Here is a 12,234-nt window from a genome sequence, read left to right on the forward strand (position 1 = left end):
CATGTAGTACAAGACTTATTACTCACCGCCTTGTACCGATGCCGCATGTGGGGAACGGCACTCTTTTTGCCATAGTTGGAATTTGTAAAGGCATCTGCAACCAATTAGCCAATCGGACGGTCTGGATTATTCCTGGACGCCACCTGCACAAATCAGAATGCACCGTTGACCTCGGTGGTCGCTCCTCGTCCCGCCTCAGGTTCAATAACAGCTCGAAAGCTTACCACAAGCTAGGGACTTCCACAGACGACCCCGCAGAGCTCGTGCAAGTCCACATCCCCAGCTTCATATGCATGCTTAGCCCCTCATTCATTGAAATATTCAAGAGCTTTTGTCAAGATGGAGAAGTTTCACGGATTCAAGGCCTCGTCGTCAAATTGGAAGCCAAATTTGGGTGGACGATTGCCCAGGCAAATACAAAGAGCTTTGCCCATCTACGCTGGTGTCATTCTCTTCATCCTCTTTCTCTCATACGGCAACTCTTTTACGCCGAAGTTCGAAGTCGCCCATGTAAAGAAGCGCAGTGTCAACGGGCAGAAAGTTCTGGGTGCGGATTCGTTAGCTCAGAAATCGCCGACGAGGTTTCCGAAGAAGATTTGGCAAACGTGGAAGATTGATCCTCTCGGCTTCGAGGACAGAGATTTGACCTGTGCGCGGACTTGGACACAGAAGAATCCAGGTCATCGCTACGAGGTGCTGACAGACAACAATGACCTCTATTACGTTGAAACGCATTTCGGCCCGGAGGGCATCAACCGAAGCGACATTGTTGAGGTGTACAAAGCGCTGACTGCGAAGATCATCAAAGCGGATCTCCTGCGGTATCTGGTCATGTATATAGAAGGTGGAATCTATGCGGACATTGACGTGGAGGCGTTGAAGCCAATTGATCGCTTCATTCCCGAGCGGTACAACGAGGGCGACATTGACATGGTCATTGGCGTCGAAATCGACCAGCCCGACTTCATTGCCCACCCAATCCTGGGCCCGAAATCAATGTCCTTCTGCCAATGGACATTCATGTGCAAGCCTGGACTTCCAGTCATGATGCGCCTTGTTGAAAACATCATGATTTGGCTCAACGAATTATCGAAGAAACAAGGCGTCCCGATATCCGATCTGAAACTCGACTTCGATGAAGTGATTTCCGGGACTGGACCGTCGGCATTCACCGCCGCTGTTTTGGCAGAAATGAGTATCAAGAACGGTTATGAGGTGAAATGGGACACCTTCCACAACATCCCTGAGTCTAAAGTCGTCGGTGGCGTCTTGGTCCTCACCGTCGAAGCCTTCGCCGCTGGACAAGGACACTCCGACTCGGGCAACCACAACGCTCGAACGGCATTGGTGAAGCACCGCTACCACGCCTCCAAATGGCCGACGGCTCACCCGCGGTACAAACACCCGGTGTACGGCGAAGTCGAGAAGTGCAACTGGGAAGTCGAGTGCGTGAAGATGTGGGACTACAACACCGCGTTGTTTGACGGCCTGACGGAGGAAGAAAAGCAGAAGCTGATTATCGAGAAGAACCAGGCCGATATGCAGAAGCAGGCTGAGGATGAAGCGTTTGCGAGGAAGTTGGAGGCGTATGAGGCCGCGAGGGCGGCGCAGGAGGTTGCAAATCCTGCCCCGGCTCCGCTGTTGCAGCCTGCCATGCAGATGCCGGTTGAAGCTTTCCCTCCAGCGCAGCCGCAGGGTTTCCCAGCTGCATTCCCGCCCGCTCAACCGGTAGCAGCTTTCCCTCCTGCCTTCTGAGGGGCTGGACTCGGTTGTTGCGAATGAAAAATTCAATGGGGAAAAAGGAGAAGTTGAAGCCGGGAGAGTGGAGAAGGCGCTTCATCCGCTCCTCGGGTCTGGGGGGGTCCTGGGGGTGAAGCATATGAACGATTCATGATTTCTGGTGTATGGGGGCGGCAACTTAGAGGCAATCTTATCATAGCAGCATTATGGCACAATCAAAGAAATCAAATTAGAACACCAACCTTTTTGATCTCTGGAACGCGTGCTTCCCCGTGATCTTGACAACGCAATAGCTGCTTGATTTGCTCTGACCGGCTGCTATGGGCATTGCCCCCTTGGTTCTCTGACTTGAGGAATTACTTGACAGAGCACCGGGAAGAGATTGGGAACACCTACCTAAGGTACGGATGTACTGACTTCGTATATCACATGGGCATGTTCGTCAGAAACTGCCCGCCCTTGATGCCAATTAGTAGAAGTCCCAGACGTATTCGAGATAATGCATCTCACTATGGGATATTTGCTCTCCGGGAGACGCAGATTAAGTTTCAAGGCTGGAAGGACGCTGGCTGGTCAGGAGACTGGCGTTGCCTCGATGAGCCGCCCCGCGTCCCAATTTCTTGGGCTGGCAGCAGCTACTGATTCATTTTCAAAGAGACTTGAATGAAAGTCTTGGACAATTGCTTTCGTTGTGGTAGATTGGGCGCTAATATTTCCAATGAGGAGCTGGAAGAAAGGGAGGATGAGGAGGTCAAGTTGGTGGTTACCGTGGTTGACTATTGCTTACCGAGGCCTATAACCCCTGTACTGCCAAACCCCCTATTTTTCATAATATTGCGCATTCGTAAGTTGCACTTGACTTTCGAGATTTTTAAATAGAGTAATTATTTAAGTTCCTATTAATCTATTTAATTCTTTATTTAATTCTCTATAAATTTATAAGTACTATTTTTAGAAATTCTTATATAAGTAATTAAATAAAGGAAAATAAAAGTCGAGGGTGCATGAGCTATTTAGTGTCACAGTTCAGGTTTCGACGTTCTGGTCACCTGATACAGTCACCTGACAGGCACGCACGTGGTGCCGCGTAGCTATGGGAATGCGCATGGAGATATAACATGATCGGGTAAACCCAACATATGGCCTTTAACTTGCTTACTTTATAATTAATTATTTTATTCTTTTTTTATGAATTATTTACATATAAAATCGAGAAAGCTTATTAGATAATTAAATATAAGTTACTAGAGAAAATAAAATATACTAAATTATTTAAATACTAGATTTAATTAAATAGCTTTATTAGTTTTAAATAATTTTAAATAGCTTTAAAGAAAATTATTAGTAAAATTATTATATAAATTATATAATAAACTTTATTATAAGATTTAAAGTTTAAAATTAAAAGTAATTAAAATAAGTATTATTTAAAATAAGTATTATTTAAAATAAGTATTATTTAAAATAAGTATTATTTAAAATAAGTATTATTTAAAATTAAAATAAGTATTATTTAAAATAAGTATTATTTAAAATAAGTATTATTTAAAATAAGTATTATTTAAAATAAGTATTATTTAAAATAAGTTATTTTTTAATTATATAAAATAATATTATTTCTTATATTTATTATTAATAGTTTATATTAGTTTTATATTATATTTAAAATATATATAATAGATAAGACTTACTTTAAAGGCTTTAAAAAAAAGAGATTTTTATATCTTTAAGCTTTTCTTTTTTTAATATTAATAATATTATTTTAATTTTAAAAATTATTTATTTTCTTTTATTTATTTAATTTCTTTTCTTTTTAATTATATATTTTCAATTATTTTATACTTGATTTCTTTTCTTTAATTTTAAAATACTTCTTAAATCTTTTTTAAATTATATATATATTTATTAAATTACTTCTATTATTTTTCTTATTTTTTAGTATAAGTTTTTTATTTATAATTTTAGCCTTTATTAAGTAGTTTTAAGTAATATTATAAGAGGTTTAGTATAATATTTAATAATTATTTTATTTCTAGCTTTATTTTAAGTTTATAAAATAATTATTTCTAATAATTACTTTTATAATAAATCTTGTTTTTTTTATATATTAATATTAATATATTAAAGCTTATTTAGAAATACTTCTTTTATAAGAAATTAATTTTAGAATAATATTTAATATTAATAAGCTATAGTTTTTCTAATAATTTCTCTTTTATTATTAGTAATATTTACTTTTTTCATTTTTTTCTTTCTAATAATTTATTTTTCTTTATTTAAAATTAACTTTATATTAAAAATAATAAAAAGAAGTTTAATAAAATAAGTAATTTCCTTATTAATAAATACTTATTTAATAATAGTTTATTTCTAAATTTTAATATTAATTACTTTTATATTAAAATATTAAAAATTACCAAAAATTATTAATATATTTGCTTTTTTAATATTCTTATAAAATTAAATTAAACTATACTTTATATAATTATTAGTTATATAACTTATTTTCTTTTAAAAAAAAGATTTTTTTATATCTAGTTTATAAATATTAATAAAATAAAAAGATTATATTAATAATTAAGGAAAAAGCTAATTAAAAAATAATAATAAAGATTTATATAAAATTATATTTTTTTAAAAAAAGAACTATAATTTAAATTATAAAAATAATTATTTAAATACTTATTAATAAAAAGAAATTTTAATATAAAAAAATATAAGAAATTAATATAAAGATTTAGCTTAAATTAAATAAATAAAATATAATTTATAAATTAAATAATTAAAGTTTAAATAAAGGTTTTTTTTAAAAGTCTTATATAAAAGTTTTTATTTCTAATAATATTTTAAAATTAAATATTTAATATAATTTCTTAATATATTATAATTAGACTAATTAATAATTTAAATATTTTTATTTTTATTAAATATAATTTTTAGCTAGTTTATTTTTTATTTTATAATTTAAAAAGCTTATTTTAATTTACTAAATTTCAAATTTATTAATATTTACTAATATATTTAAAAATTAAGCTATAATAAAACTAAAAGTTTATAATTAAATAATTTAAATTATGAAAAATATAATATTAATATATTTTATTTTTATTTCCTTAAACTAAATAATAAATAACTTATTAATATAATTAAAAAAAAGCTTTATAAAACTTAATACTAGTATTATTAGAAATATTTAAATATTTTAAAATAAGTTTTATTTTTATTTTAAATATTTAGTAAATATATTTAATTATTAGTATAGTTATTCCTTTAGGAATTACGTATATAGTTACGGGATACGGGATATGGGATACGGGATACGGGATATGGGATACGGGATACGGGATATAGATAACGGGATATAGATAATAAGATATAAGATATAGGATATAGGATACGGGATATAGTTATATAACCTTATATTCTATTAGTAACTTAACCGGTAGCTAGTTCCTATTAGGCTTAGTAGATTTAGGGATTATATATTAATACTATAATACTATAATCCTTACTTCTAAAGAATAACTTTACTAATCTTATATAATTAGTATTTTATAACTATATAATAGTACTATATATTTCTAGTAAACTAATACTAATTAGTTTATATATATAGATTAAATAGTAAGAAGAATTAAGCTATACTTACTCGAAATTCGGTTCTTTAGAAGTAAAGCTATTATTCTATATTAAAGAGGAAATAACTATTAATTACCTTTACCTGTAATTCGGTTCTATAGAGAGGAAAAGATACTTAATCTTACTAAGGCCCGACTAAGCTATATTAAAAGAAGGAAATAATAGTTGCCTTTACTTATAATTCGGTTCTATAGGGAGAAAAAATACTAATTCTTACTAACTACTAAATAGTTAGCTACTTAACTATCCAACTATCCTATAAAACCACCTTTTTTATGAAAAATCACTCTTCTTATAACTACCTGAATATCTGGGGCTCTTAAGCTTTAGAACTATCGAGTTCTCCCGGAATCTCGATATTTTATTCCTTAAAATTCACTTCCTAAATTTCTTATTATAGACGAAATTTTTACCTTAAATATAATAACTCCTATCTATCTACTTTATAAACTACCCTTCTTTTTACAAATCTACCCTTCTTATAAATTACTATACCTCAAACTAGATATAAGTCTATAGAATATATAATAGTAAAACCCACTATAGTAAATAATTCCTTTATTAGATCTATCTAATCCGATTACTTTATTCCTATAGGAACTAATAATTTCAAGGAAATAGTAATAAAATAGTGATATAAAATCAATTTTAATACTGCTATAATATATAAGATATCTGAGTTCTTAGATACTAAGCTATTTTAATATATTTTCTATAAAATAGTTAATAATAATCTTTAGAAACTATTTAAATATAACTTTAAGAACTTTACTTATTAAAGAAACTTTAATAAGCTTGAATTCCTGGAGATACTATATCTATATAAGGTCCTTTAGTATAGTAGTATATATATATAACAGAATACTAGTACTCTTACTATTATAACTACTTTACTTTCTATTATTAAAGAAGATAAATAATATATCTAGATAAATAAGAATCTATTAGTAGCTAGACCAGACCTTATTAAGAAACCGATTCTATTAGGCTTTATTACTCTTATAAAGAATAAGTACCTAGAACCTATTATCTTTAATATTTCTATATTATTATTTCTTTTATTATTTCTTCTATTTCTGTATTCTATATTTTTACTAGATTTATATACTAGTATAGAAGCTCTAGAAGCAAATAATATACTTTTACTAGTTCTACTACTTCTACTAGCTCTATTACTACTACTATAACTATATTCGAATACCCTCTAATTATTTTTGACTATAAAACTTATTAGGGAAATTACTAAGATTTATACTAAAGAATAAAAATATAATAGATCTAATAGTAATTTTAATTATAAACTTACTATTTTCTTTAATATCTACTAATATATAAAGCTTTTATAAGAGGTACTAATATAAGCTTTTCCTATTATATTAAAGGAACTAGCTCAAGACTATTTCTATAGTAACTAGCTCTTTTAATATATATATAAAAAGGCTTATATTAATATCTATAGCTTTTTTAAAGGCTCTAGATTCGAATATCGAAATTTAGATATATAGAATACTATTATATTAGCTTCTATAATAGCTAAATTCACGAAAAGAAAATATTTAAGACTATTTAATTACTAATTAATAAACTATATTAACTATAGTATAGTTTTATATCTAATTTATTAAATACTAAATTTCTTTATAATAAAATTATTACCTTTTACTAAGGCTTCCAGATATATAAATATATAATTTCAGACCCTTCTATAAATCTCGGCTAGCTTATTAATAAGCTTTAGTTATCTATTATAATATATAAAAGCAAATAATAAGCTAATCCCGAAACCTTCTTTACTAATTAATAATACTACTTTTAGAATTCTTTAAGCTATTATTTTTCCGGAAATTATTAATATAAATCCCACTATAATTTCGGAACCTATAATAACTACTTTAAGCTCTATAATTATAATAATTATATCCTAAAATCGTATTTTATATATAAGAAGCCCGAATACCGCTTATAGAAGTATATATTAGAGAAATAAGAGACTGAGAAAGCTCGATTTAGAAATAGAAATATTTATTAGTTCAGATCCCGAAATACTTGCAACTTTAATAAATGCTTTAGTAGTATTTATATATAATATATTACTAAAGCTAAAGGCAAAGAGAGTAATAAAAATAGTAAGAACAAACTAGTAAATAATGCTTTTAAGGCTTTATTAGCGAAAATAAATAAAGAAAAAAAATATTACTCAGATTTCTATTTTACTTTAGTTAAGAGCTTTTTAGCTACTTTTACTACTTTTACTCTACTAATAACTATAGCTAATACTCTTATAAATAATCTTATTTCCCTTTCTCTTATATATTAGATAATAAGTAAAAACTATATATTAGAACTTATTAAACCTTTAATAGAAGACGTCTAGACTTTTATAATTAATAGTATATTAAGATATAATACTTACTACTTTTATAGAATTATAATTAATACTAGAGCCTCTAGATATTTAACTACTAGTTCTGACTAATTCCAAGTTCTCTAGTAGACTAATAATAGTATTAAACTTAATAAAACTACTAAAGGTTAAGTTAATATCTAGTTTAGTATTAGATTTATATCTTCTATTAGATCTATAATAGTAAGTATACTAATTAGGCAAGTATAATTTCATATTATACCTTTAAAGACTTTATTTTTGCTTAGCTTAGCTAATATAGACAAGCTAGAAATCTACTTTAATAATCTTACTAATTATCTTATTACTTTTATTAGAGAATATATACTTATAATATAATATTTCGGATATTCTTTTCTGCTTTAGAATCTTATATTATAAAGCTTTATTTCCGATCTTTACTTATAACTTCTGCTTTCTTATAAAAGTTAAATTATAATATCTATACTATTGTTTTAGTTATCTATCTATTAGTAAACTCCGAAATATACTAGAATAAACAGGCTATAATATTAATATAAAAGCCCTTAAGTATCTTATAAAGTACTATAAATAATACCAGAAATATAGCTAATTATTCGAATAATTCAAGTTTAATCTAAGAGATAATATTAGCTTTAACTACTCTATTATTATTAATATTTTCTATATTTTTAGTAAGCCTATACTTTATATTATTAATAAAGGCACTCGATATTAAGCCGGCTAATAGCTTTAGAATATTAATATAATATATATCTGAGACATATTTAAATAATACTAAATTAATAACTATTTAGGCTCTTTTAATTAGATTATAGTAAATAGTAGAAAGTAGTTTACTAGTAAAGAGTTCACTTAGCTTATAAATACTATAGGAACTAAGATTAAGATTATTTCTATAGAAGCTTATAACTCTATCGGAATTATAAAATACTACTATAGCCCGATCTAATATATCTACCTTATTATTATAGCTAAAGTTAATAGAATTAATAAGAATACTATATTTCAAATAGCTTTTAAAGCTATTAATAACTTTATAGGACCTGATAGTATTATTCTAATTCTTTTAGTTTATAATATTTTACTTTAAATAACTAAATATAATACTTTATTACTTACTATATTATAGTAATTAGTAGTATTTAAAAAGGCAATAGTAGAAATTCAGAAGCTTTAAGCTAGATATTAAATTATAAATACTTTAAATACCCGAAATAGTTCTAGTACTACTAATATCTATAAACTATCTCTAAATTCGGATATTCTTATTTAATATAAAAGAAATACCGGTTAACCTAATAGTTAAAATGAACTATATAAGCTAGTAGCTATTAATAGAGAGAACTATATACTAGTTCTACTATATAATAATATTACCTTTTACTTAACCTTTATAAAGCCCTTTTATATAGGGGATATTAAGGTTATTACTAATAACCTCGAACCTAAACCTGCTTCCGAATCTAATAGTAAGACTAAAAGTAATACAGGTATAATTCCTTCTAATATTTCTGCTATTCTACTAAAATATAGCAGAGAATGCCTTTATAAGACTCCGGATATTATAGTATTTCTATAGAATAATAAACTATACAAGAATTCCCGTTAAGTTAAAATTACTAGCCTTCTGAAAAAGAGTATATTTAAGGTTACTTTTAAATCTCAGATATTAAAAGAAGTATATATCTTTAACTTCCGGTTTATTAATAAGATTAAGAATAAGAATATAGAGAGAGAGCTTAAAAAGTCGAGACTAGTTATTTAAGCCTATAATAATAGTAAGAAATATATAGTATTAATATAATTACTTACTATTTAATATATTAGCTAGAGAATTATCCTTAATATTACTATTATAATAATAGATACTACGGAATTATATTTATATAATATCTTATAAGCTTATATCTAATTAATAACTTTATTAATTATAATTTCTATATTAATCTATTCTATAAGCTTATTAAAAAGCTAAATCCAAAGGACGATTCTGTTCTAAAGATTATAAAACTATTATATAATATACCGGAAGCTGGGAACTACTGGTTTAAGACTTACTATTCCTACTATATTAATAAGCTTTTTATAGAATAGTTAATTTATAACTCTTGCCTCTTCTATAACAAGTAACCCTTCGGAATTATTAGCCTTTAAACTAATAATATCTTATTTATCGGAACTAATAATTTTATAAAGGCAGAATAACTAAAGCTTTATAAAGCTAAGTTCTTGGCTAAGAAATATAAATCCCTTACTTTTAGCTATAATCTCAAGTTTAATAGAGATATTATTTATATAAATACTACTAAAATTACTCTTATATAGGAATACTAGTATAAAAACCTTTAAACTATCTCTATAAAGAATACTATTACTATAAGTAATAGAAGTACTATTCGTTAAAATCTTTCTATTAAAAACTAATATATTACCTAATATACTAGAGAAGTATATATTATATTAGTCTATTAACTAGAAGCTTTATATAACCTATTAATTACTATTTAAGCTATTAATCTTTCGGAAACTAATATAAATATACTTAATAAGTATATTTAATAGCAATTTGAGAATACTACTAGAGGATTGAGATTCGTAAAGCTAGTAAAGAAGTTCTTATATTTAATCGTTTTTACAAATACTTTATTTATAAATAATAGAGATCTCTCTTCTCAAATCGAATATATTCTAGTTCTAGTAAATAGAACTAGATATACTAATATTATTTACTAGTTCTCTACTAAATATAAGAGAGTTACTAGAAGCGTTCTAGCTTCGGAACTCTATAGTATAGCTTACGGTTTTAATATAGGTGCTTTAGTCAAATCTATAATTAATAAAATACTAGAAATAGAACTACTACTAGTTATCTATATGGATTTGAAATTATTATATGAATACCTTATTAAATTAGGTACTATTCGAGAGAAATGCCTAATAATTAATATAATATATCTTTACTAGATATATAAATAACAAGAGATTACAGAAGTCAAATGGATTAAGAGAGAATTAAATCCTACTAACTCTATAACGAAACCGAAGCTATTAAATGCCCTTAAGTACCTTATTAATACGAATATAATATAACTAAATATAAAAGAATAAGTTAAATATAAATAGAGCAGGGAATAAATATATAGAATAGAAAGATATTATAGGAGGGGAAGTTATATATAAAAGGCTATAGCCTTTAGTATATAACTAAAACCTTAAAAGCAATATAGATATATAGTATTTGGGAGATCTGGTATTAGGCCGGATTAGAGAATTTATATATAATTAGAGGGAAGTACTATTTTCTGTTTTTTGTGTTTTTAGAGAGTTTCTAGTATTAGTATAGCTATTTCTTTAGGAGTTATATATATAGTTACAGGATACTGGATACGGGATATAGGTAACGGGATATGGGCAATAAGATATAGGATACGGGATATAAAATACGGGATATAGTTATATAATTTTGTATTCTATTAGTAATTCGACTAGTAGCTAGTCTCTATTAGACTTAGCAGATTTAGGAATTATATATTAATACTATAATACTATAATTCTTATTTCTAAAGAATAACTTTACTAACCTTATATAATTAGTATTCTATAATTATATAATAGTACTATATATTTCTAGTAAACTAATATTAATTTTATTTATATTAATATTTATTTATAATTTTAAAAATTTAAATAAAAGTATTTTTCTTAAAAAGAATATTAATTATAAGTATTTATATAACTTTTATTAAAAGCTTTATTTAAAAAAATAATAATAAAGGTTTATAAATAAATTTATAAAAATAATAATAAATCTTTATTTCTAATTAATAAAATTATAATAATTTAATAAATATTAATTAATATTAGTTTACTAAAATATATTATATAATATATAATATATATATAATATTTAGTATATAAATTAATAAAGTAATTAATATTTAAAAGTAAAAATTATAATATTAATATATAATTTTCAAATTTACTAAATCTAATAAAAACTAGTTATTAGTTAAATTATATATAAAAAATAAAATTTTATAATTATATTTCGTTTTTTATATTTTATTATTTATATTTTAAATTATATAACTATTTATATAATTTCTAAAAATTAAAAAAATAGTATTTCTCTTTAATTATATACTAATTTCTTAATTCGGTCTAATACTAAACTTTCTAAATATTTTATATATTTATATATATTCTTTTATTTTATATTTCTATTTTATATATTTATTTTTTATCTAATATATTCTTATTTATATTCTTATTTATATTAATTAAATATTTAAAGGCATTTATTAGCTTTAATTATATTATAAAATTAATAGAATTTAATTCTTTTTTAATTTATTTAATTTCTATAATAAAAATATATTCTATTAACTATTAGATATTTCTTTTAAATAATATCTAATTTAATAAAATATTTATATAATAACTTTGAATTTATATAAATAATTAAT

General features: G+C 25.9%; 1 protein-coding gene across 1 annotated transcript; it reads left to right on the plus strand.

The window, feature by feature from the left end:
- Positions 1–339: 339 nt before the first annotated feature.
- Positions 340–2,407, plus strand: K444DRAFT_649445 (glycosyltransferase family 32 protein; the record flags this gene model as incomplete). Its single annotated transcript, XM_024885568.1, has 2 exons — positions 340–1,614; positions 2,294–2,407. 2 exons carry the CDS (start codon positions 340–342, stop codon positions 2,405–2,407), a joined length of 1,389 nt encoding a protein of 462 aa, XP_024744429.1.
- Between the last annotated feature and the right edge of the window lie 9,827 nt (positions 2,408–12,234).

The sequence above is a fragment of the Hyaloscypha bicolor genome, assembly GCF_002865645.1.
Source record: "Hyaloscypha bicolor E unplaced genomic scaffold K444scaffold_10, whole genome shotgun sequence".
In the NCBI taxonomy this organism is placed as follows: Eukaryota; Fungi; Ascomycota; class Leotiomycetes; order Helotiales; family Hyaloscyphaceae; genus Hyaloscypha; species Hyaloscypha bicolor.